The sequence below is a fragment of the Oncorhynchus nerka genome, linkage group LG26 (genome assembly GCF_034236695.1).
Source record: "Oncorhynchus nerka isolate Pitt River linkage group LG26, Oner_Uvic_2.0, whole genome shotgun sequence".
NCBI lineage: Eukaryota > Metazoa > Chordata > Actinopteri > Salmoniformes > Salmonidae > Oncorhynchus > Oncorhynchus nerka.
The window spans coordinates 9,425,808-9,451,422 of NC_088421.1; the positions used below are offsets into that span (position 1 = coordinate 9,425,808).

Genomic DNA, 25,615 nt, shown 5'->3' on the forward strand with positions numbered 1-25,615 from the left:
TGCACATCATCATTTGCTCATTTATCACCTTAGTGTTAATCTGCTAAATTGTAATTATTCGCTCCTATGGCCTATTTATTGTCCATCTCCTTTTGCACACACTTCATATAGACTTTATTTTTTTCTACTGTGTCATGTGTAACTCTGTGTTGTCTGTGTCACACTGCGTTGCTTTATCTTGGTCAGGTCGCAGTTGCAAATGACAACTTGTTTTCAACTAGCCTACCTGGTTAAATAAAGGTGAAATAAAAATAAAAAAATAAATAAAAAGTACCCGCATATTGTAGAGAGAAGAAACATGAAAAGCTTGACCCTGAACAATGGCCACACCTACTGGCTATGACAAGCTATATTCAGCTCTTCATTCAATAAGGCTGCGTTTAAGGCAGTCCAATTCCGACCTTTTTCTTACCACTAATTGGTCTTTTGACCAACCAAATTATTTTCAAAATACCAATTAGTTAGAAAAAAATATAGGATTTGGGCTGCCAGTCTAAACGCAGCCTAATAGACACAAATAAAACATAACTTTTTTTTTTTTTTTTTACAAATATTGTTCAGAATCCTCTCTTTGTATTGCAGAACAGGATAAAGACTATCAGGGAACATTTCAAAAGTAAAAACATGAATTTATAGTGTTCACAATCCTCTTTGGTGGTGTCAGTTATTGAAGTGAATCCCTGGGAAGTCAGTGAATGTTTGACCTCAGATCGTTGATATCAAAATGCTGATTTTGAGAATGGATTCAAGAAGAACATATTTAAAACCCTGCTGTCAAGTCCCTTGTAGTTGTGCCGTTAAACCGTGAATGATTCCAGTCCTTGAAGGACTGTAAAACCACAAATTACTACTGATGCCCTACACAGTACATGTCATCTATCCGAACATCCTGATGAAAAGGTATAAACAGAGTTCTACATAGTTCAACACAAATACAGTGATAAGATGTACCTATACCCAGAGTTACTAGAAGTCAGTGACTTCTCAATTTGATCTTCAGCCATTTTTGTCCGATACATATCTTCCCACTTCCCCCCCCATATCTTCCCTGAAGCCTTCCCTCCTCTCTAACCCCCCATATCTTCTAGCCTTCCCTCCTCTCCCCCCCATATCTTCCCTGTAGCCTTCCCTCCTCTCTTCTAACCCCCCCCATATCTTCCCTGTAGCCTTCCCTCCTCTCTCTAACCCCCCCATATCTTCCCTGAAGCCTTCCCTCCTCTCTCTAACCCCCCCCCCCCATATCTTCCCCTAACCCCCCCCATATCTTCCCTGAAGCCTTCCCTCCTCTCTAACCCCCCATATCTTCCCTGAAGCCTTCCCTCCTCTCTCTAACCCCCCATATATTCCCTGTAGCCTTCCCTCCTCTCTCTAACCACCCCCCCCATATCTTCCCTGAAGCCTTCCCTCCTCTCTCTAACCCGTCCTTCTCTCCTCCCAACAGCAAATATTAACAAAGCATCTAAGAGTAGGATTGCTGATCCAGGATCAGGTCTCCCCTTTTTTTTAGTCATTATGATTTAAGAAGGCAAAAAATGATCCTAGATCAGCATTTCTGCTCTGAGACGCTGTGTGGATACGGGCCCTTGCCTCCAGACGTCGCTGAGGTTCTCATACGGGTCTCCTGTCATCTGCAGGTATGAAGTAAGGGTTCTCGTGGCCCTGCACCAGGTAGGAGTAGCGAGACGGGTTCTTCCCCTTGAACGTGTTCATGCTGTCTGAGGTCAGGTCATACGACCCGGTCTGAAACATTGACAGGCGGGAATGTCAGAGATCGTGCTAGACACACACGCAGACGCAGACACACACACAGACACATGCAGGCACACACACACACACACATACATGAAATGAAGATGTCAAAACTGAGCCTTCATGAACGTATATGATGGACTATTGAAACTCACTAAGAGTTACTTTCCTCCTAAACCAAATGGTGGATCACATAAGGTACTGGAAGCTATTGACTGTGTTCATGAAGTTTCGGTCTTTCCCATCACCAGGTCAAAGGACAGGGTAGATTTAGTCAAATCATCAGCAGAGGTTGTAGGCTTAGTAAGGAGAGGGAAAGCAAAGCATTACTAGACTTAGAACCTTACCTTCTTCCCCCGTTTAGGCAGGATGTGGAATCCCTAAAGCAACACACCGGGAGTCAGGCAAGGAAGGGAGGGAGCACATACATGCTAACTAACTAGCAAACATAAACACTAGCAAACATGAACTCTCCACTACGACAAGTACAGTTATGGCACAAAAAAAGTAAATCAAATATTACATACGATTTTGGCGTGTAATATAAGAGTTAAATAACAAGGAGCAACATAGCATTTAAGGAGACAAAATCTCAAAACTCCTTAAATATGTTACACAAGACAGAGAAGGTCTTTGAGTTAGCCCATTAGGTTTCCAGAGGACAACAGCAGGGAGAGGAAAGCAGACAGGACAATTACAATTTGGGGCAATGTACAAGCAGGAGGTGTATCTTGTAGTAAGTCTCCATGTGGTCAGAAGAACACAGGCTTAATCACAAGTGACTCACCGCTCCGTTGGTGTGGGGCTTCATGTCGACCAGGTGGTGTGTGCTGCCCCCTTCGGTCATCTCCATGGGGGCTGAAGCCCAGTTGGTGCTGGCCCGGGGGATCGGGGTGATGCCCTGGGTGGTGGACCAGGGGCCCTGGAAGTCCTCCACAGGGTACGGGCTGCTGAACTCTGCTGAAGGCTTCTTCACTGACTGCGACCGGTACCTCCGAGACACACAGATAGGACCATGTAAATGCACAGCCCTAAGATTCTCTGTAGCCTTCCCTCCTCTCTCTAACCCCCCCCCCCCCCCATATCTTCCCTGAAGCCTTCCCTCCTCTCTCTAACCCCCCCCCCCCCATATCTTCCCTGAAGCCTTCCCTCCTCTGGTGAGAGAAATAACGCCAATATTTTGTAGGGTCGGTGTAGAGCCAGGGGTGCAGCTAAGACTTGACAGAGTAATGGTTAGAGGAGGGTGGTAGGCCTCTGATGAGGGGCAGTGTGAATGGAGGTTAGGGCTTGGGAGGAGAGGAGAGGAGAGGAGAGGAGAGGAGAGAAGGGAGGGGACTGAGAGGAGAGGGGGGAGAGAAGGGAGAGGACTGAGAGGAGAGAAGGGAGAGGACTGAGAGGAGAGGAGAGAGATGGAGAGAGAAGACTGAGAGGAGAGAAGGGATAGGAGGGAAAGGAGAGAAGGGATAGGAGGGAAAGGAGAGAAGGGATAGGAGGGAAAGGAGAGAAGGGATAGGAGAGAAGGGATAGGAGGGAAAGGAGAGAAGGGATGAGAAGGAACAGGAGAGGAGGGGAGAGGAGAGAAGGAACAGGAGAGGAGGGGAGAGGAGAGAAGGAACAGGAGAGGAGGGGAGAGGAGAGGAGAGAAGGGAGAGGAGTGGAGGGAGAGGAGGGTGTTATATTCTTACCAGCAGCAATATGCAAACAAGGCCAGCAGCATGATGAGAAGGACTCCCCCCAGTACACAGGCGATGACCACCACTGCCAACAGAGCCGCTACACAGAGAGAGATACACTTCAGATAACCGGGAAATACCAACACCATACTAACTTTTATCAAATCTCTGGACCCATTTGGTTAGGAAAGAGGAGCTTTAGTGCAACATACAGTCAGTGCAGTTGAATCCAGCGTAGCCAAATGGGCATCTGGAATAGAACAATAATAGCAAACATGATACACATTTCATATCTAACCACAATACATGGTCTTAGGTGACAGTTGTTCCTGGTGCAATTACACAATGAGGGCACAAGGGGGCGCTAGTAGCTATCTACTTGGTGCTATCTACAATGCTTTAATGCAATATCAAAAGAGGATCTCTGCCAGTCTCAACCAAACAAAAATATATTAAATTAAAATACTCACGGCACACACGTGTCTCCCTCTGACCTTTGACCACTGGGACAGGCTATGGAGAAAGAGGAAACATAGATGAGAGGCAGCCATTGAATTACATACAGAACCATGTGAATTATCGGATCTCTATGGAGACAGTGATGTCACAGTTTCACAGAGAGGAACTAACATGGGAACACTGTGATCTTAACAGCCACTCTGTGTACTGTAGCTCTGCTATCACAGAAGAGAACAGGTGAAGCTCACCAATGTTTGCTCAATACATTTGCACAATAAGCCACATAATAAACCCTTGCTTCTAAGAGAAGTTAATATATGTTGTAACATTAGTGCGGACAATTTTAGATTTGAGGAACAGCCTACACAGTATGTGTAGTTTAACAAGGCACTGTGGGGAGCAGAGTCATCTATGTTTAGTAGTTCTCCCCATCCAATAACTTCCCCACTGGACAAAACTAATCCAGCCCCTGGCTCGGCAGATAGCGACCATGATTCTTCAACTGGTTTCCAGGGCAACGACCCCTTTGCAGACAAATACATTAAAGAGACATAGTGTGCTATGGGTCAGAGAGGAGAAACGTCTACACAGCACTTGACCCTCTCTCTCTCTCTCTCTGTCTAAATTCAATTTCAATTTCAATGTTCAATTTAAGGGCTTTATTGGCATGGGAAACATATGTTAACATTGCCAAAGCAAGTGAACTAGATAATAAACAAAAGTGAAATAAACAATACAAATTTACAGTAAACATTACACTCACAAAAGTTCCAAAAGAATGAAGATATTACATATGCCATATTATGTGCAAATAGTTAAAGTACAAAAGGGAAAATAAATAAACATAAATATGGGTTGTATTTACAATGGTGTTTGTTATTCACTGGTTGCCCTTTTCTTGTGGCAACAGGTCACACATCTTTACATTTTGCTGCTGTGATGGCACACTGTGGTATTTCACCCAGTAGATATGGGACTTTATCAACATTTGGTTTGTTTGTGAATTCATTGTGTATCTGTGTATTCTGAGGGAAATATGTGTCTCTAATATGGTCATACATTTGGCAAGAGGTTAGGAAGTGCAACTCAGTTTCCACCTCATTTTGTGGGCAGTGTGTCCATAGTCTGTCTTCTCTTGAGACACCTTTTCCCAATAGCAAGGCTATGCTCACTGAGTCTGTACATAGTCAAAGCTTTCCTTAATATTGGGTCAGTCACAGTGGTCAGGTATTCTGCCACAGTGTACTCTCTGATAAGGGCCAAATAGTTTGCTCTAGTTTGCTCTGTTTAAAAAAATATATATATTTCCAGTGTGTCAAGTAATTATCTTTTTGTTTTCTCATGATTTGTTTGGGTCTAATTGTGTTGCTGTCCTGGCACTCTGTGGGGTCTGTTTGTGTTCTCTCTCTCTCTCAATTCAATTCAATTCAATTCAAGGGCTTTATTGGCCAAACATGTTAACATTACCGAAGCAAGTGAACTAGATAATAAATAAAAGTGAATTAAACAATAAAAATCTCTCTCAATCTATCTCTCACACACACACACACACACACACACACAAGTATTTAAATGAACGCATATGCATTCTTTTGACGGCAACATTCCCATTTTCCTCACACTGAAGCTAAGCCAAGAGTACTTGACCTTGCTCTGAGTCGGTCTGTTTCTGTCTGTGTCTCCTTTAATCTTTCCCCTCTATCAAATGGAATGTATTCAGCAGCTCCATTATACAGTAGCTAAGCTGTTACCATGTGTCTTGTGTAACATTTCAACGCACTCAGTGCGTACAACCACAAAGACTCCACCAAAACACATAATCACCGACTCCTATCGTGAATGACCTTTCAATGAGCATTGAACCATTGGAGACAGGTTTGTACTCACCTGTGCAGCTTTGGTTTGAGTAGAAGCTGTTGATGTAGCCAGCCTTACAGGAGCATCTGGTCACTCCATCTTCTTTGTACTCGCACGTGGTAGAGCGGACATCACACGGTTGGGGGGCCTGATCACATAGGTCAGTGGCTGGGAAAAGGATAGGGACACACCCGTCAGGTTAGGGACACTATGTAACGGTACTCCATGTTTTATGGGACTTTTTAATAGCTACAGAGTAGGAGAATGTCAGTATTTCTGTCTACTGTTGATTGACATGACATTCTCCTCTGGTATAATAAAGTACCTATCTATCTATTATTTTCTATGAATAGAACGTCTGGTTAAAGCTCTCAGGTAGTAAGAATCTCCTTCTACACAGGTTGAAGAAGTAATGCACAGTGCCCACCGGTAAATGCAGCTCTTTCCAGTATAGTCCCACAGGTCGTGCCACAGGCTTGTATGGCTTTCTCTATAGCGCCATTGGTCGAAGTCTGGGTGGCACTGGAGCCTAGTTTAAACACGTTGTTCACGGTCGCGATCACACTGCCTTGCCTGTAGGGTCACAAAGACCATACGTAATCACCATTTACAAGCCAGCTGTGGTCTATGGTCTATGGTCAAACCAATGTCCACAACAAATCCCACTGGGCACACACTGGTTGAATCAATGTTGTTTCCACGTTATCTCAATGAAAGTAAGCTGAACCAAGTGGAAAAGTTGTTAACATTACACCAGTGGGATATACATTGGATAACAACCATTCTTGACAATGTAGCGTAGAGAATCTCACCTAAGCAGCACCACGTCAGTTTGGCTGTATCCAGACTCGTTTTCCAAGACTCTTCTCAGCTAAAAAGGAGATAAGAGAGGATTATTGTCCCACTCTGTAGCTCTGAGAGGACAACACACTAACTACTGGGCTTTGTGACGCAGGGACCTACTGCCTCTGAGATCCTGGCTGCTGTTTGCTGAAATATGACTGATGACCGGTTGCTCATTTCATCCTGAAATGCCTGGTTGAGATGCAGGTCTCCAGAGAACACTTGGGCTGAAAATGAAGGGGGGAAAAAAGGAGTCAAAAAAGGAGTCGTCATCAATACTAATATTTTCATCATCATCACCATCATCCCCACCGCCACCATCCGCATCATCCTCAGCATCAGCACCATCATTGTCTTCATTATAACACCAACAACTAGCACTGACCTTGTACACAGCGGCCCTCTAAGAGGAAGGTCCCAGACACACACTGGCAGGTGCCATTGAGACAGATGCTATCATACGGACAGGGAGTGGAGGGACACACTATGGAGATGGGTGGAGGCAGGGATGTGGTAGCAGTGATGGCTGACTCTGGCTGGGTGGTGATTCCACCGGTAGGGGAGGTGGAGGTGTGGAAAGGAGGAAGTGGGCTCTCACTAGTTTTGCTAGTTGGTTGTTCAGAGGTTTCTGTGGTAAAAAAAAAGAAGAAGGAAAGAAGACAAAACAATTAAGTTTCAACATTGATTAACATCTCACAGTGAAGATAATATCTTTGTTTTTAATCAGTTTGCTGCATTATATTTAGTCCTCCTTCAGACACAATCATGTTTACAACATCAGACACGGACAATTCCATTTTAAAACATACCTCCTGTAGGTGTGATGGTGGGTGAGGTGGCAGGGGTGGTGGTGGAGATGTCTATGGGGGCCTCAGTGTTGCTGCCTGGGGTTTGGGTTGAGCCTGGAGAGGGTGGGCTGGAGGAAGAGCCGGAGGTGGGGGGCAAGGCTGGAGTGTCAGCTGTGGTTGTAGAATCGGTAGTCCCCTGTGTTCCAGTGGTTTTGTCTGTATGAGGGCTCCCTGTAATGGTAGCTGTGGGGGTTGAGGACGTGGCGCCATCGGTCACTGGGAGAGAGGTCTCAGGGCCCTTTGTAGTGGGGACCTGGGAGCCCTCTGTATTGGCGGTGGTCGAGGTAGAGGGCGAGGTACTATGTGATACTGGGAGAGAGATCTCAGGGCCCTTTGTAGTGGAGGAGGGGCGTGTTGAAGACAGAGAGGTCTGACCAGTTGGTGGGATGGTGGACTTTGTGATCCCTGTACCTGTGGTCTCACTGTCTTTGGTACCTGTATTTGTGGTAGCTGTATTGATATCTGTTGTTTCATGTGTGCCTGGCTCTTTGGTACTGCTGGTTGGGACAATGTCTGGAGTTGTGTTTGAGGTACGGCCTGTCTCCGTGGTGACAGAGGAGGCTCCGGCATGTTCCGTGGTAGACGGAGAGACCCCTCTGCTAAGGGCAGGTGTGGTGGTGGGTGTTGTCATGCCACTGTCTGTAGATTGACTGTCTTTTTCCGTCGACTCAGGGGACGTGACAGTGTACGCTGAGGTCTTGTGGGAGGAAGTCATCTCTGCTGTGCTGACCGACGGGATAGTTCTTGTTTCTGTCGGAGTGGTGCCGACTGCTCCTGTAGACTCTGTCGTATCAGAAGTGGAGGTCAGGTCTGTCGAAGTAGAGACCTCTTTAGTTTTAGAGACAGCTGCTGTTGTCGGTGAGGTGCCATCAGTGCTAGGGTGGACAGTTGAGGGGTCCTGGGTGGTGGTGGCTCGGTCTGTGGTGGCGGAGCTGGGTTCAGTGGAGACTGGGGTCGTTGTTGATAAGAGGGTGGTGGATCTATCTCCTGGGGTCATGGATGTATCTGTGGGCCCAGGACTGCCGTGTGTGCCAGGAGTCTGGGTGTTGGACTCCCCCCCTAAAGAAAAAGACAACACTACAAACATACAGTAAGTCATGAGCTCAGCTTCATGTGCCCCAAACACACTTTGCAAAACACACCAAACCTGCAATACCGAAACAGACCTGTTATGTTAAGGTCAAAGGTTAGGGAGTCAAAGCCTGTGGTCTTAACCAGAAGTCTTAAACCTTGGCCAGTTACTCCTCTGGTGTGCATGTTCCCCCCTATAATCAGGGATGACTGAGACTGATGGGTGAATTTAACTACCAGGTAGAAACAGAATATCTGAGGTGTTTGGGCCCTCCAGAAAATAAATGGAATGGCCCTGGTTGACAGCATGCGTTCCAATACCACTTGGGCGATCTGCAAAAGCACAGGAATCTAAACAGCAAAAGTGTTCCGTGTTTGAGCTCCGTGATGAAAACTCATTGTGGCATTTGCTTTAGCTTTCCCTGAGCTCACCATTCCGGTTGTGTCACAGAGACGTACAAAGGTGCATCGCGTCATAAGCGTGACAAAAGACAAGTACGCGGTCGTCCGCTTGCTGACGTACCTCGAACGCCACTCACTGCATCACGTAATGTCAGTGTGGTGTCTAGTCAAGTTTATTACCAGTCTCTTCAAAGAGGACTCGGCGTCACATTGATCTTAGCGTGTTGTGGTGATGCCTGTCCACGGTGCTGTTAAAACCCAATCTGCTCTGGTCTCTATGTGTTTGGCAGCTTCACAGCAGCTTGAGGAGCAGCACACCCAGTAGGAGGCCTTTTGATAGAATACTGCCTCGGCCTGTTTACCCCGAGCCGCGGAGCTGGATCCTCATCTGTATGCGTTGGCTGAATACGCTCAACCTTTCTATTTCCTCCTCCAGCTAGAGCAGAGAGGGAACACACGCACAACAGGGGTCCCATCCCAAATGGCACCTTATTCCCTACATAGTGCACTACTTTTGGCTCTGGTCAATATAGGGTGCCATTTGGGATGCGACTTAGGCAGATGGCAGATGGCAAGCCCTGCGTTGCTCCTACCGTACCAGGCAGCAGAGATGCAGGAGGAAGTAGGGGGGGAAACAAAGACTAATATCTGATTCTGTGTGTGATTCAATTATTTTCCAGGAACACACAGTACACGCCAGAGTGTACATTGCCTCGTGTGACCTAACGGCTCTGTCGCATGGTAACCAAAACCCATTTACAGATGAAAAATGACCAAAGAGCACACACACACCTGTCAAGGCCGGACTTAATGGCCATCCGTATTTGAGATAGAGAACACACTTGTATCCATACAGACTCTTTCACCACATACACACACAAACACACACAGACACAGACACACACCCCTTTACCCACACATACGGTATGAGGGAGTGGATTACATACGGTATGAGGGAGTGGATTACATACGGTATGAGGGAGTGGATTGAATAAATACATCTGATATGATGGGTGGTGGACTGAGAGAAAGGCTTTTATGATCACAGCTGACGGAATATAGATTTGATTGGTTATGATGATAACAAGGCGAGGTGACCGAAACCAGAAAACGTCTCCCGAAACTAGAACAGTGTGGGACCAATGACGCAAAACAGAGATGCAGTTAACAGTACTGTATCAATCTGTTAGTAGCTCGTGTACATTAACAATGAAAGAAGATAGCCCCGAGGGTTTCAGTTGATTCCGAGAGATTAAACCCAACAAAGACTAATGAGAAAACACTAGATTTAATTATCCCCTTTTACTCACAGTGCAAGACACAAGAAGTCAACCGTATGTTCTTATAATGAGATTTCTGTCAGTTATGCCCATCCCTCTAACTTTATTTGTTTGTTTTTTTAACCTTTATTTAACTAGGCAAGTCAGTTACGAACAACTTCTTATTTTCAATGACAGCCTAGGAACAGTGGGTTAACTGCCTTGTTCAGGGGCAGAACGACAGATTTGTACCTTGTCGGCTGGGGGGATTCGAACTTGCAACCTTTCGGTTACTAGCCCAATGCTCTAACCACTAGGCCACCCTTCCACCACGATGTTGATATGAAGACATAGCTATGAGTAAGAGCCTTCCCCCTTCATACTGTACATTCTGGGTGTATCACCACAGTGTGTCACAGTACACTTTTATCTCTTGGTAACCAAATTAAAACATTCTGCCCATTGGTTAGATTCCTTCGCATAGATTTGCCAGTGGGCCTTGGCGATGCAGACATGCCTGACAGAATGTGTTGTCTTCAGACCAGCGTCTTAGCAGAAACCGGATAAATACACAATAATGAAGCCTAGCAATGTGGTTGCTAACTAAAACCTGGAAACCTAATCTATGGTCCATTGTACTGGAACAAAAAAAACACACAGATTCCAAACATAAGAAATCTCCCTGGCAACCTGAACAAAGAGCAGGCTGAGCTTAGATCATCCAGTGTGATCCTGGACAAGGCAGGCCAATAGTCTACTTATCAAAAATTACCAATGCCAAGCGCAAACATTTACAGTAGTGTAATGTGTAAATGGGTGTTAAAGCAGATGGTGGTGACAGAAATCAGGCCCTGCCCCACAACACAACTACTGGGAAGTCAAAGCCTAATTTAGCATCTACATACAGTAGGCAATAGCCCACTACTTCCTGCTATTCTCCATCCAACACACAGACCTTTCCCTCCGTCAGGCCCATTGGTAGCTCTGAGGTGTCGGTTAAATGCCACTTGATTTTACACCCTCTAAGTCAGACTTTCTTAAAGTAGGGGTCGCGACCCAAAGTGGGTGGAATTGCAGGGAATTAGCTGTAAAATTTAAATGTTTTTCTCTCTGCCCCATTGCAAAATGAGCAGAATTGTATGAAATGTTTTAGAAAATTGCTAAATGTCCTCTCCGCCCCATGGCATGATTCGTAGAATTGCAGAAAACATGCTTTAAAACCGTTCAATTTTCTCTACGCCCCATGGCAACATTTGAAATGACTGATCACGAAATGTCTAATTTGGGTTCCAGGCTGGAAAAGTTTAAGAACCCTTGTTCTAAGTCATGAGCTACAAACATCTTGTCACGGCCAGGGTGTGACTAGGGTGGGCATTCTATGTTCAGTTTCTATGTTCTGTATTTCTTTGTTGTTTGGCGCGTGTGGTTCTCAATCAGAGGCAGCTGTCTACCGTTGTCTCTGATTGAGAACCATACTTTGGTAGCTTTTTCCCCACATGGGTTTTGTGGGTAGTTGTTTTCTGTTTTGTGTGTCTGCACCAGATAGAGCTGTTTCGTTTGTGTCGTTTTGATAATTTCTGTTCTAGTGTTCGGTTCTAATAAAAATCATGGACACGTACCACGCTGCACCTTGGTCCTCACCTTCTTCCACCAACAACCGTTACACATCTGTTGTGACACGAGGTGAGAACAGTTGATAACTATTGAGAACAGTTGAGAATAGACTGTATGTCAACTCAACAACAAACCGATATCAAAATTATACTGGATGTAAAATCAACAGACTACGCACTATACAACATTTTCTAAAAACACCAATAGTAAATCTAGCCACATCCCCCAATACTGCTGCCATGCAAACAGCCACCATGATATCCAAGGCACCAGAGTGGAAACCGAGGGAGAGGTGAGTATCGGCTGGTGAGTTAAAGCAATGACAGTTATCGGATCACTTCTCTCTCTCAGCACTGCAACAATGACAAAACTACAACACAATGGTGTGTGTGTGTGTGTGTGTGTGTGTGTGTTTGTGGTTGTGCGTGTTTGTGATGACCTTTCCACAGTTCCCCCCACCCCTCTCATTCAAATGCTTCCGTCCTGGAAAAGTTTAACCTCACTTGAAGTCACTGACGTCTCATTTAGATCCACATCAGACAGACTGGCTTGGATCACAGAGTCGGCTCTCTACGGCTGGAGTCATTCTGCTATATCCCGACACATTTTGTGCATGATGTGGGTATACCATACACCATGAGAGTGTGGCCATGTTGTAAAAATGAAGATCCCTTCCCAGACAGGTCGACATGAACATGAGTAGACATAGCTACTGGGGGAGCCTTGACTTCATCCTAAAATACCTACCTGTCACTGGACTCAGGAGGAGGCTCCGGACCCCAGGCAAGAATATCACGCCTGACACACACTCACATGTACACACAGGTTTTCATCAAACGCGCACACAGAGGCTATCCTGTGTCTTACAAAGTCATCCCTCGGTACAATCCTTCCACCACGGCTGATTCAGAGTGTTTACAGTAATAGTCACATGTACAGGGTTGCAGGTGTGATTGCAGGGTTCACTGAAGATGTTAGGCTTTGAGTTCCAACATGCAGGACCAAGTGAAATAAAAAATAGTGAAAACGGTAAAAAAAAAATCAGAGTAGAAATAGCATTATATACATAAATACATGTACATTGGTGTGGAGGCAGAGTAGACTGTTGAAGGGGTGGAATGACCACAGAGGGAGAAGCATGACCATAGAGGGGGACCAAGTGAAATAAAAATACAATACGAATTGTACTCAGTCATAATATACATATTAACAACTGCAACATTGATGCTTCTCTGTGTATTATTACTTCAGTATACACGTCATCATAGTTGCTGTAGTTTCATAAGCAACATAGAACTAAACTGGTGTGGAATTAAACAACTCGCAAGGGGAAGTTCTGTGTGGGTTTGAAATATCCCTGATATCAGAGGGGGCTGGTGGGAGGAGCTATAGGAGGACGACTCATTGTAATAGCTGGAATGGACTGAATGGAACGGTATCAAATACATCAAACATACGGAGACCACATGTTAGACTGTTCCAGCAATTCCATTCCAGCCATTACAATGAGCCCTGTCCTCCTAGAGCTCCTCCCACCAGCCTCCTCTGACTGCTATTTCCTTTAAAGTTCCACTTTTTAACTTTTTTTTACATTCTTAAACAGGACTCGCACGTAGTCCAACTACCACTCATTTGAATCTTTATTTTCACTAACGTATTACCAGGAACTACTGCTAATGTTGAACAAAGCATATCAAACCAGAAGAGACACTGTACAGGTAGGGTACATTATAGTGTAGATTATGTAAACTGTATATTGCAGGACAGTCAGAAGCCCTCTTTTAGGTATTAACCTAGTGTTACAGCCAGATAATCTCAGGGAGACACAATGAGAACGGGGTTAAATCAGACCACCCAGGGATCAAAGGACACCTATAGAACTTCACCATATAGGGGACCACACACTCAGGAAGAGCTCATGTTTTTTTGTAAAGTGTATTGAGACATGAAATGCACTGCAAATAAAACTTGACTTATAACATAGACAAAATGGTCCAGATTGGGTTGGACCAGATTCACATCAAGTCACTGCAACAGTGTATACATTAGTGTCATACAGTGTCACTCCCAGGGTCATACTGCACGTCACACACACAGTGAAGTAAACATCGACAGACTCACAAACAGAATAAAATAAGGCGACAGCCTGTCACCCAGCCACACCCTCAACCTCCCCTTCCCACACAGGAAGAAAAGGGAACAGCATCGAGCGGAGGCTGAGGGACTCGCATGCCACCGCTAAGCAGTGTGGGAGTGTGTCCTTTGCCAGCTGTCAAAGTTCTGATGGTCACACTACAAATCACTGAGGGAGAGAGACAGAGAGACAGGGGGGGAGAGAGAGAGAGGGACAGAGAGACTCCACGCCGATGACGCTCATCTGTCATCCCAGCGCCACACTTCACAGGCTTTCTTTTCATGTGGCACAATGGTACTCCTGTGAACTGCCCCTTTATGAACTCAACCGACTGCCAGATAAACAATTACCTTGCTACCTGTTGCCCCCTCAACCCCAACCCCCACAGACTCTACTCGGTAATGTACTTCAAGATAATGTGTCCCAAATTGCATCCTATTCCCTACATAGTGCACTACTACAAATTACACCCTATTCCCTACATAGTGCACCCCCTGCATAGTGCCTCTGGTCAAAAGTAGTGCACTACACAGGGATTAAGGGTGTCATTTGGGACGTAATCCCAGTCTGGAGTCTGCAGATGACAGTGCTCGGGGAGGGAAGAAAGGGTTTAAATAGACAGGAGGAGTCATGGCGGTTCCGGAAACCTGCCTCCAGTAGACACTTTCAGTCACTTGGAGTTTCCACGGAAACATGCCCAGCTTATGGGTGGGGATTAGGGAAGTGCGTTCCTGAAATAGTTTTTATCACATCTACCAGCACTGTGAGAAACACAGACCTGATTACGGAATGCTCACGGAAAGAGAAACAAAGAAACAAAGAAAGAAAGAGAGAGAGAGAGAGAGAAAGAAATATGGGCCATCGGGTTAGTGACTGACCCCACAGAGACTGATAACGAAAGGATTTTCTAATTAGCGCCATCACAGTAATGTGACGTCCCTTCAGAGTTGATTACTGTAGTCTAGTCTGTCTGTCCATGCAGTTCACTGTTTACAAATGCTAATAGCAATAACAGTTACTGACAGTGCTCACAAATGACATATCAAACACTGAATCGATAGGGGGTGTAATAGCATGTATAACATCTCAGAACATAACATGCAAAATAACAACATGTACATGACATAGGACTAGTAATGTAGGAATTCAGTCCATGCTAATTAGAAGTCCCGAGTACAGGCCTCCGAGCCGGCTAATGAGGTGGACATTTCTAACATACTGCTTTATGACCTGTAGGACCAATGCTTGTAGGGAATGTTCCCCTTCTTACATCATACACACACACACACACACACACACACAGTAGCAGCAAGCAGGTCAGTTTCCTTCAGCTTCCCCTGGTGTAGTGAGTCTCTCTCTGTCCTTTGGGCCCTGTCCATTTCTCTGTTACCACGGCTGCCACATCAAAGCAGGGCAGCCGGCGCCAGTTCACCAGAGGTGACCGTATCTCACGGAGATGAGGAGGAGCTTTCATTTTCACCTCTTACAGACCAACCACTGCCATATCCCTGTGTCTGCTATTCTCTTTCAATCACTCTCTCCTCTCTCTCACTGAAGAGGTGCCTCATCCGGGTAATAGGCCTCTTCCTGAAAACCCTCGTCCCTCGGATATGGGGATTAAACCTTCTATTGAACCGCCGTGTTTCTCCGTCCTTCTGCTTAGTCTGGCGTTTGTGAAGCCACTTTGGGTCCTTGAAAAGCGGTGTATAAGTACCATGCATTATTATTATTATTAAGGTTGCTGACGCCGCAGCACTCTCTCTCTGTGACAATGATCCCTCACATAGTAATACAAGCTGCTTGGGGGACAGATTCCTAATTAGTCTAATCAAGCTGAACATGTCCATGGTCAAAGGAAGGAATGAGACTGGTCCTATCTCCCTGCCTTCATCCAATATCATGAGGGTGAAGTCTACTTTGCATAGTTGCTCATGGGAAAGTCACTTGTGACAGCGTATACATTTACATTTACATTTACATTTAAGTCATTTAGCAGACGCTCTTATCCAGAGCGACTTACAAATTGGTGCTTTCACCTTATGACATCCAGTGGAACAGCCACTTTACAATAGTGCATCTAGGTCTTTTAAGGGGGGTGAGAAGGATTACTTTATCCTATCCTAGGTATTCCTTAAAGAGGTGGGGTTTCAGGTGTCTCCGGAAGGTGGTGATTGACTCCGCTGTCCTGGCGTCGTGAGGGAGTTTGTTCCACCATTGGGGGGCCAGAGCAGCGAACAGTTTTGACTGGGCTGAGCGGGAACTGTACTTCCTCAGTGGTAGGGAGGCGAGCAGGCCAGAGGTGGATGAACGCAGTGCCCTTGTTTGGGTGTAGGGCCTGATCAGAGCCTGGAGGTACTGAGGTGCCGTTCCCCTCACAGCTCCGTAGGCAAGCACCATGGTCTTGTAGCGGATGCGAGCTTCAACTGGAAGCCAGTGGAGAGAGCGGAGGAGCGGGGTGACGTGAGAGAACTTGGGAAGGTTGAACACCAGACGGGCTGCGGCGTTCTGGATGAGTTGTAGGGGTTTAATGGCACAGGCAGGGAGCCCAGCCAACAGCGAGTTGCAGTAATCCAGACGGGAGATGACAAGTGCCTGGATTAGGACCTGCGCCGCTTCCTGTGTGAGGCAGGGTCGTACTCTGCGGTGGTTGTAGAGCATGAACCTACAGGAACGGGCCACCGCCTTGATGTTATTTGAGAACGACAGGGTGTTGTCCAGGATCACGCCAAGGTTCTTAGCGCTCTGGGAGGAGGACACAATGGAGTTGTCAACCGTGATGGCGAGATCATGGAACGGGCAGTCCTTCCCCGGGAGGAAGAGCAGCTCCGTCTTGCCGAGGTTCAGCTTGAGGTGATGATCCGTCATCCACACTGATATGTCTGCCAGACATGCAGAGATGCGATTCGCCACCTGGTCATCAGAAGGGGGAAAGGAGAAGATTAATTGTGTGTCATCTGCATAGCAATGATAGGAGAGACCATGTGAGGTTATGACAGAGCCAAGTGACTTGGTGTATAGCGAGAATAGGAGAGGGCCTAGAACAGAGCCCTGGGGGACACCAGTGGTGAGCACGTGGTGAGGAGACGGATTCTCGCCACGCCACCTGGTAGGAGCGACCTGTCAGGTAGGACGCAATCCAAGCGTGGGCCGCGCCGGAGATGCCCAACTCGGAGAGGGTGGAGAGGAGGATCTGATGGTTCACAGTATCGAAGGCAGCCGATAGGTCTAGAAGGATGAGAGCAGAGGAGAGAGAGTTAGCTTTAGCAGTGCGGAGCGCCTCCGTGATACAGAGAAGAGCAGTCTCAGTTGAATGACTAGTCTTGAAACCTGACTGATTTGGATCAAGAAGGTCATTCTGAGAGAGATAGCGGGAGAGCTGGCCAAGGACGGCACGTTCAAGAGTTTTGGAGAGAAAAGAAAGAAGGGATACTGGTCTGTAGTTGTTGACATCGGAGGGATCGAGTGTAGGTTTTTTCAGAAGGGGTGCAACTCTCGCTCTCTTGAAGACGGGAGGGACGTAGCCAGCGGTCAGGGATGAGTTGATGAGCGAGGTGAGGTAAGGGAGAAGGTCACCGGAGATGGTCTGGAGAAGAGAGGAGGGGATAGGGTCAAGCGGGCAGGTTGTTGGGCGGCCGGCCGTCACAAGACGCGAGATGTCATCTGGAGAGAGAGGGGAGAAAGAGGTCAGAGCACAGGGTAGGGCAGTGTGAGCAGAACCAGCGGTGTCGTTTGACTTAGCAAACGAGGATCGGATGTCGTCGACCTTCTTTTCAAAATGGTTGACGAAGTCATCTGCAGAGAGGGAGGAGGGGGAGGGGGAGGAGGATTCAAGAGGGAGGAGAAGGTGGCAAAGAGCTTCCTAGGGTTAGAGGCAGATGCTTGGAATTTAGAGTGGTAGAAAGTGGCTTTAGCAGCAGAGACAGAGGAGGAAAATGTAGAGAGGAGGGAGTGAAAGGATGCCAGGTCCGCAGGGAGGCGAGTTTTCCTCCATTTCCGCTCGGCTGCCCGGAGCCCTGTTCTGTGAGCTCGCAATGAGTCGTCGAGCCACGGAGCGGGAGGGGAGGACCGAGCCGGCCTGGAGGATAGGGGACATAGAGAGTCAAAGGATGCAGAAAGGGAGGAGAGGAGGGTTGAGGAGGCAGAATCAGGAGATAGGTTGGAGAAGGTTTGAGCAGAGGGAAGAGATGATAGGATGGAAGAGGAGAGTGTAGCGGGGGAGAGAGAGCGAAGGTTGGGTCGGCGCGATACCATCCGAGTAGGGGCAGTGTGGGAAGTGTTGGATGAGAGTGAGAGGGAAAAGGATACAAGGTAGTGGTCGGAGACTTGGAGGGGAGTTGCAATGAGGTTAGTGGAGGAACAGCATCTAGTAAAGATGAGGTCGGGCGTATTGCCTGCCTTGTGAGTAGGGGGAAGGTGAGAGGGTGAGGTCAAAAGAGGAGAGGAGTGGAAAGAAGGAGGCAGAGAGGAATGAGTCAAAGGTAGACGTGGGGAGGTTAAAGTCGCCCAGAACTGTGAGAGGTGAGCCGTCCTCAGGAAAGGAGCTTATCAAGGCATCAAGCTCATTGATGAACTCTCCGAGGGAACCTGGAGGGCGATAAATGATAAGGATGTTAAGCTTGAAAGGGCTGGTAACTGTGACAGCATGGAATTCAAAGGAGGCGATAGACAGATGGGTAAGGGGAGAAAGAGAGAATGACCACTTGGGAGAGATGAGGATCCCGGTGCCACCACCCCGCTGACCAGAAGCTCTCGGGGTGTGCGAGAGCACGTGGGCGGACGAAGAGAGAGCAGTAGGAGTAGCGGTGTTGTCTGTGGTGATCCATGTTTCCGTCAGTGCCAAGAAGTCGAGGGACTGGAGGGAGGCATAGGCTGAGATGAACTCTGCCTTGTTGGCCGCAGATCGGCAGTTCCAGAGGCTACCGGAGACCTGGAACTCCACGTGGGTCGTGCGCGCTGGGACCACCAGATTATGGTGGCCGCGGCCATGCGGTGTGGAGCGTTTGTATGGTCTGTGCAGAGAGGAGATAACAGGGATAGACAGACACATAGTTGACAGGCTAGAGAAGAGGCTACGCTAATGCAGAGGAGATTGGAATGACAAGTGGACTACACGTCTCGAATGTTCAGAAAGTTAAGCTTACGTAGCAAGAATCTAATTGACTAAAATGATTAAAATGATACAGTACTGCTGAGGTAGGCTAGCTGCGTTGTTGACACTACCCTAATCAAGTCGTTCCGTTGAGTGTGAAGTTTCTACAATGCTGCTTTTCGGGGGCTAGCTGGCTAGCTAGCAGTGTTGGTTACGTTACGTTGCGTTAGGAGAACGACAATAGCTGGCTAGCTAACCTAGAAAATCGCTCTAGACTACACAATTATCTTTGAAACAAAGACGGCTATGTAGCTAGCTATGTAGCTAGCTACGATCAAACAAATCACACCGTTGGGACTGTAATGAAATGAAATGAAAATGTGATACTACCTGTGGAGCGAAGCGGAATGCGACCGGAATGCGAAAGTTCTATTCAGTAGACGGCATCTTACACTCTTCAAATCAACAGGACAATAGACAGGCATTGTCATAACTGGGTAAAGCAGGTAGCCTGGCGGGTAGGAGCGTTGGGCCAGTAACCGAAAGGTTGCAGGGTTGAATCCCTGAGCTGACAAGGTAAAAATCTGTCGTTCTGCCCCTGGGCTAGACAGTTAACCCACTGTTCCCCGGGTGCCAACGATGTGGATGTCGATTAAGGCAGCCCTCCGCACCTCTCTGATTTAGAGGGGTTGGGTTAAATGAGGAATGAGGTATCCCCTTTCCCTAAAGGTCTTGCATTATTTGTCTGTGAGATTACATCTAAGGAATTAACAGGTTTCCTAATTCCCGAAAGACAATTCCACACTGTTCTCAAATCAAAGTTTATTTATCGTGTACAAATATTAGCAGATGCTAAAGCAGGCGCAGCTAAATGCTTTTGTTCCACGGTCCAACAGCGCAGTAAATGTCTAACAGTACAATACTAATACAGAATTATTAGTATTAGTATGTATTCAGGCACTCCGCGATGCGTCGTGTGTATGAACAGCACTTAGCCGCGGTATATTGGCCATATACCACACCTCCTCGGGCGATATTGCTTAAATAACCGGGATACACCCGGGTTACGGGATGAGCAGAGGCTTGAATGTTGTTTCAGACAGGGCGTGTTTGAGATTGCTCAATTTGTTCACAATGCCTGGAGGGGAAGGAGAAATGTCCTGTTTGGCTAGATGGTAGCTGTACTGGCCATCGTCTGCCTGGGGTAGGGCCTGCTTGACACACACACACGTACACACACACACATTACTCACAGGCACAAAGACACACACACTGACAGAAGAAAGGCAGTTACACAGCTAGAGGGTCTTGTACTGATTTGTCAACACCGGGCCCCACAGCAGGACTCATCACTATGGGTGGCACGGAAGGACACACAGAGCACAGTCCTACTTTCTCTACTAGGGAAAGATCAGAAGATTTAAGTTGCAGTCATTGTTTATTCCCTTGTCTTTTTCTTCATCGTTACCTCAGTTGATTTATTTACATGCTTATCTCCCTTGGTCTCTCTCTCTCAGTGACCTCTCTACCTTCAGCTTGACCCGTGGCTTGCCCTAGTTGTAAGACTTAAGGGGAGGTGAGTTTGTGTGTCTACGTCCCCCTCCCTATATCCTATATCAGCACAGAGGGCTCGTCCAGCCTTGACTATCTGTAGGTGACAGATGGTTCCCTGGAGCAGCTAGCGCTCCTCGCTCACTGGGCCTCTGCTCTGAGCACATATCATATCCTATTAAAGCTCGGCCAGCACATGCTTTCCAATTACAGAGTGAGATTTACAGCCCCTAATCCAACTCAGCGAGAGGGAGGAAAGAGGAGGGGAGAGAGGTGATAAGATGAAAGACAAGATGGAAGAAAGAAAGAAGAAGCAAGAGTGTCAATGAAAAGGGGAGTGCAGGCAGCAAGAGAGAGAGATTGTGGGTAAAGGCTGGGCGGTATAGTGAGGAGAAAGGAGATACTACCAAACCCGTGTCACACTCACTGTAGCCTATTTATCCTGACCTCGGCATAGTGACCACTCGTTGATATCTGGGCTTCATCACACTTAAAAGGGAGGACTGATGAATGTGTGTGTGTGTCTGCTCGCTCTGTCCGCCCCATCCATTACCTCCTGTATAGACCCTGCCTGCTCTGCACATATAATATCATGACTAACCACCAAACTATGAAGCTACCAACATGACGAATGTATGTGGTCAGAGAGGAAAGAGACAGGGTTAAGAAGGGGAGGAGAAGAGACACTGAACATGCTCTTTCTTATCGGGGACACATGCTGGACGATGGCGTCCATGGCGCCAGACTCAGAGGAAGAGGTGATCGACCCTCAGGAGGTCCTTCATGTGTATCATTTTACTACACACACACACACACACACACACACTTCTCGTACAAGCCTCCTTCAGTTCAGAGCCAAGCTCTCTCCCTGAGTTACAGAGTCCTTAAACACATAACAAGTGATCGAACTATAAACACAGCCTGCAGGGACCAGTGGACCAGCAGGGACTGAGCCACATGACAGTGGCTCCTCTCAGGGCTCTGATGGTAACTTTTGACCAGAAATATGGCCTTCCCTATAGGGCAGGGATAGGCAACTTTGATGGGGGTGAGGGCCACAAAATCTGAACTCATTATGAGGCACTAGCCTTTTGGGGGCCCTAAGCGATTTTGACATCGGGCGGAGAAAAGATTTTACAATGTTCTAAAAGTTTCATTCAATTCTACTCATTTTGCAAAGGAACGGTGAAACAAATTAGCAGTTTTATAGCTTATTTCCTGCAATTCTGCACATTTTGCCATAGGGGGAGAGAAATGTTTGCTCTTTTTTAATATGATATCTGAGTGAGAGTGACTAACAAAATCAATGGGGGTCCCCTGGTTGGAAATACGACCATGACATTTTTACCAATCTACATTTTTTTAGCTGACATTGGCTATTTGAGTGACTGTCAGTGACAGACTTAACATAAGAGAAAAACTGCTGATGCACAAGCAAATTTCTAAATTGCACCTAGTGTATTCTACTATTTTAACTCGCAACAGTACATTGAGATCCCGACTCGGGTCCTAAAAAATGTTATAATAATTGATCCGTGGGCCAAAAACAGCGGGCACGTGGGCTGCCAGTTCCCCATCCCTGCTATAGTTGGCAACGTGATGAAGCAGCCCCATAGCAGCCCTAATTAAGAGACTGCGACCAATGGAATCAACTTCCGTATAAGGCAGCAAGGCTAAGGAGCAGCATGGCTGAGCCTATAGGCTCATTAAGATTCCACAGTACACTTCACCAGTGTTGCAGGCTAAAAGAGTATAGAAGAGAGAGTACAGAAAGAGCTACACTTCTTTGAATGGTTAAGTTGTATGTCACAACCTGCCAGAGAGCAGTGGAACGAATGACTCAGTCTTCAGTAAGTCTTGGCTTCTATTTGGAGAGTTTTGGGGAACCCCTTGCTAAGAGTCTAAGATAGCCACTAGTTTTTAAGTATTAGTACTGTACATATGAAAAGAGATCCATCAGAGCCTTAAATAATGGTTTCTTACCTTACATAATAATGGATAGAAAAACACTTACACTATATATACAAAAGTATGATGACACCCCTTCAAATTCGGCTATTTCAGCCACACCTGTTGATAAAATCGAGCACACAGCCATGCAATCTTCATAGACAAACATTGGCCGTTGAATGGCCTTACTGAAGAGCTCAGTGACTTTCAACGTGGCACCATCATAGGATGCCACCTTTCCAACAAATCAGTTGGTCAAATTTCTGCCCTGCTAGAGCTCCCCCGGTCAACTGTAAGTGCAGTTGTTGTGAAGTAGAAACATCCAGGAGCAACAACGGCTGAGCCGCGAAGTGGTAGGCCACACAAGCTCACAGAACGGGACTGCCAAGTGCTAAAGCGCATAGCACGTAACAATTGTTTGTCCTCGTTTGCAGCACTCACAACCAAATTCGAAACTGCCTCTGGAAGCAACGTCAGCACAAGAACTGTTCGTTGGGAGGTTCATGAAATTCAGGAAAATGCTACCTGTCCCAAAGCATAGTGCCAACTGTAAAGTTTGGTGGAAGAGGAATGATGGTCTGGGGCTGTTTTTCATGGTTCGGTCTAGGTCCCTTAGTTCCAGCTACAGCATACAATGACATTCTAGACGATGCTGTGCTTCCAACTTTGTGGCAACAGTTTGGGGAAGGACCTTTCCTGTTTCAGCATGACAATGCCCCTGGGCACAAAGCGAGGTCCATACAGAAATGGTTTGTCGAGATCGGTGTGGAAGTACTTGATTGGCCTGCACAGAACCCTGACCTCAACCCCATTGAACACATTTGGGCTGAATTGGAACACCGACTGAGAGCGAGGCCTAATTGCCCAACATCAGTGCCCGACCTCACTAATGCTCTTGTGGCTGAATGGAAGCAAGTCCCCGCAGCAATGTTCCTACATCTAGTGGAAAGCCTTCCCAAAAGAATGACGGCTGTTATAGCAGAAAAGGGGGGACCGACTCTGTATTAATGCCCATGACTTTGTAATGAGATGTTTGACAAACAGGTGTCCACATACTTTTGGTCATGTAGTGTATTTGAAAATGTAGCTTAAGTGGATCTAGGGTAGGCTAGTGATGGTAAATATAGCCTAGTTTGAGTCTATACACTGCATTACTATCCACTTGGCAGCTTTAATGTTATTACATCGTTATTCCAGTGACATTGCAAACTTATGGGAACAAAAATAAAAAATAAACAGAGCCTATTGCAATGCATAGGCAAAAATGGGCAACGTTTGGAGATGGATTTAAATACCCCACAGAGCTCTGGATTTTCCTTGTATATCCTACACGAAATGGCACCTGCTTTGAGAAGTGTATTTTGAACAATATTCCACCGAATGATCCATGCGTACATGGGCGTTTCAACAACATGACATTATCCTAGAAAACATTTAAATCAAGCTTACCTGTGACAACAATCCATAGGAGGATGAAAAGTTGATGACAAAATAATGTCATGTTCACCCTGTGTATAACGGTTCGTCCGAGTTCAGATAATCAAGATGAACAACAACAGGGTTTGTGCCCGGTAACGGTCTTGCTGGAGACGCAGTAACTTATTCCCTTCGTGCCTGACAGTGTCTGCCACAGGTGGGTCTCTCTTTGAGCCCGTTTAGAGGTCTCAGCAGTATTAAATGCTTAGTCCCTCCTCGTGGGCGGGCCCTGCTGCCTCCCTCCAACAAGCTCGGTCACTGACAGTCCCGGGTGTCCTCTCAGGACTCTCAGGGAAAGTAGATAAGGCAAGCGCGCCCAAGACCTAGGCCTGTGGTATTTTTGGCATTGTCTGATGGTGATTAATGTATTAATGCTTTTATATTACGGTATTTTAACTATTCAACCCACACTCACATTTGGCCAGTGTTGACAAGTAAAACTCCAATGCCTGCCACATTTTTCATACAGGACTTGTTTATACAAATGGACAATTAAGCTTTAATAAATACAAAATTGCATTTATGTCTTTAGCTATAACTGTAGGATAATGTTCCCGTTGGGGGGATTTTATGGCTGTATCTGATCAGATAACATGTCCATCACAAAACGTGGCATTTGTTTGCTTCTAGCAATATCAACCCAATTTATCAACATAAATATGGTTCATTTATAACTTTATGGTTTCAAATATATGTGAATTATCAGTTAAGGCTAAATGTTGAGGCATTCTAATATAGCCTACTGAAAGGACACGACACAAAAGGTGCTATCTAGAACCTAAAAGGGTTCTTCGAACTCATTTGAACAATTCTTTTTGGTTCCAGGTAGAACCCTTTTGGAACACAAACGGGTTCTACCTGGAATCAAAAAGGGTTCGCCTATGGGGACAGCCGAAGAACCGTTTTGGAACTCATTTTTTTCTGAGTGTACCTAACCTTTCTCTTATTTAATCAAATTAGCCTGAGCTGTTCTTGCTCTGCGGGTTTTATTGATCTGAAGACGTCAGACATTTGACAGCACAAAAACTGTCTCAAAGGGTAATCTATTCATTAATACGCACATATTTGATCGCGACACCAAACTTTCAGTTGCATCAAGTGGTTGTCTCTTATCGTCAGATATTTGAGGAGCGCCAAGGATAATATACCTGTAGGCTAGCCTATGCAGTGTCCCCACTAGATATCAACGACAGATACATCTTGCTTAATTAATGAAAGGCACTCGATGACAGGTATATCTGTCTGACAATGCCATTTTAATCGTTCCTTGGAGTTAAGTGATTATTATAAGTGAATTGATTGGATTCAATTTAATTGAATTTAATGGATTTGATTGTTTGCGCTGGTGTTAGACAAAATAATTTCCAATCCATTGCCTAATCTCCAATCAAAACCACCAATTGGGCCATTTATACGCAGGCCTAGGCTAGCCTGCGTAAAAATCATATCCAGTCGACTAGTTTTTAAAAACCTCTCAAATTCACCATAACGCTTGTGTTGTGTCTTGTAATGAGCTGCACCCTGGTCTCATAGACTACACGTCAGCGGGGTTTAGGCTTTACAGTGAGTCAAATCGTGGGCACCGTCAGAGTGAACAAGAGACATCGGCATGGCATGCCATGGTGCACTTGACTGGCGGG

At 46.2% G+C, this 25,615-nt stretch overlaps 1 protein-coding gene across 2 annotated transcripts; it reads right to left on the reverse strand.

Annotated features, from left to right (window-relative positions):
• Positions 1-1,393: 1,393 nt before the first annotated feature.
• LOC115110223 (mucin-5AC-like) lies at positions 1,394-24,131 on the reverse strand. Of its 2 annotated transcripts, XM_029635685.2 has the most exons (13): positions 23,949-24,131; positions 7,391-8,506; positions 6,967-7,209; positions 6,702-6,808; positions 6,551-6,609; positions 6,166-6,311; positions 5,769-5,906; positions 3,893-3,935; positions 3,635-3,672; positions 3,435-3,522; positions 2,537-2,741; positions 2,097-2,129; positions 1,394-1,740 (listed from the first exon to the last, which is right to left on the reverse strand). In XM_029635685.2, exons 1-13 carry the CDS (start codon positions 23,998-24,000, stop codon positions 1,609-1,611), a joined length of 2,400 nt encoding a protein of 799 aa, XP_029491545.2. In that variant the 5' UTR covers positions 24,001-24,131; the 3' UTR covers positions 1,394-1,608. The 2 variants fall into 2 exon arrangements, with proteins under 2 accessions (XP_029491545.2, XP_029491547.2); XM_029635687.2 differs by lacking the exon at positions 2,097-2,129.
• Between the last annotated feature and the right edge of the window lie 1,484 nt (positions 24,132-25,615).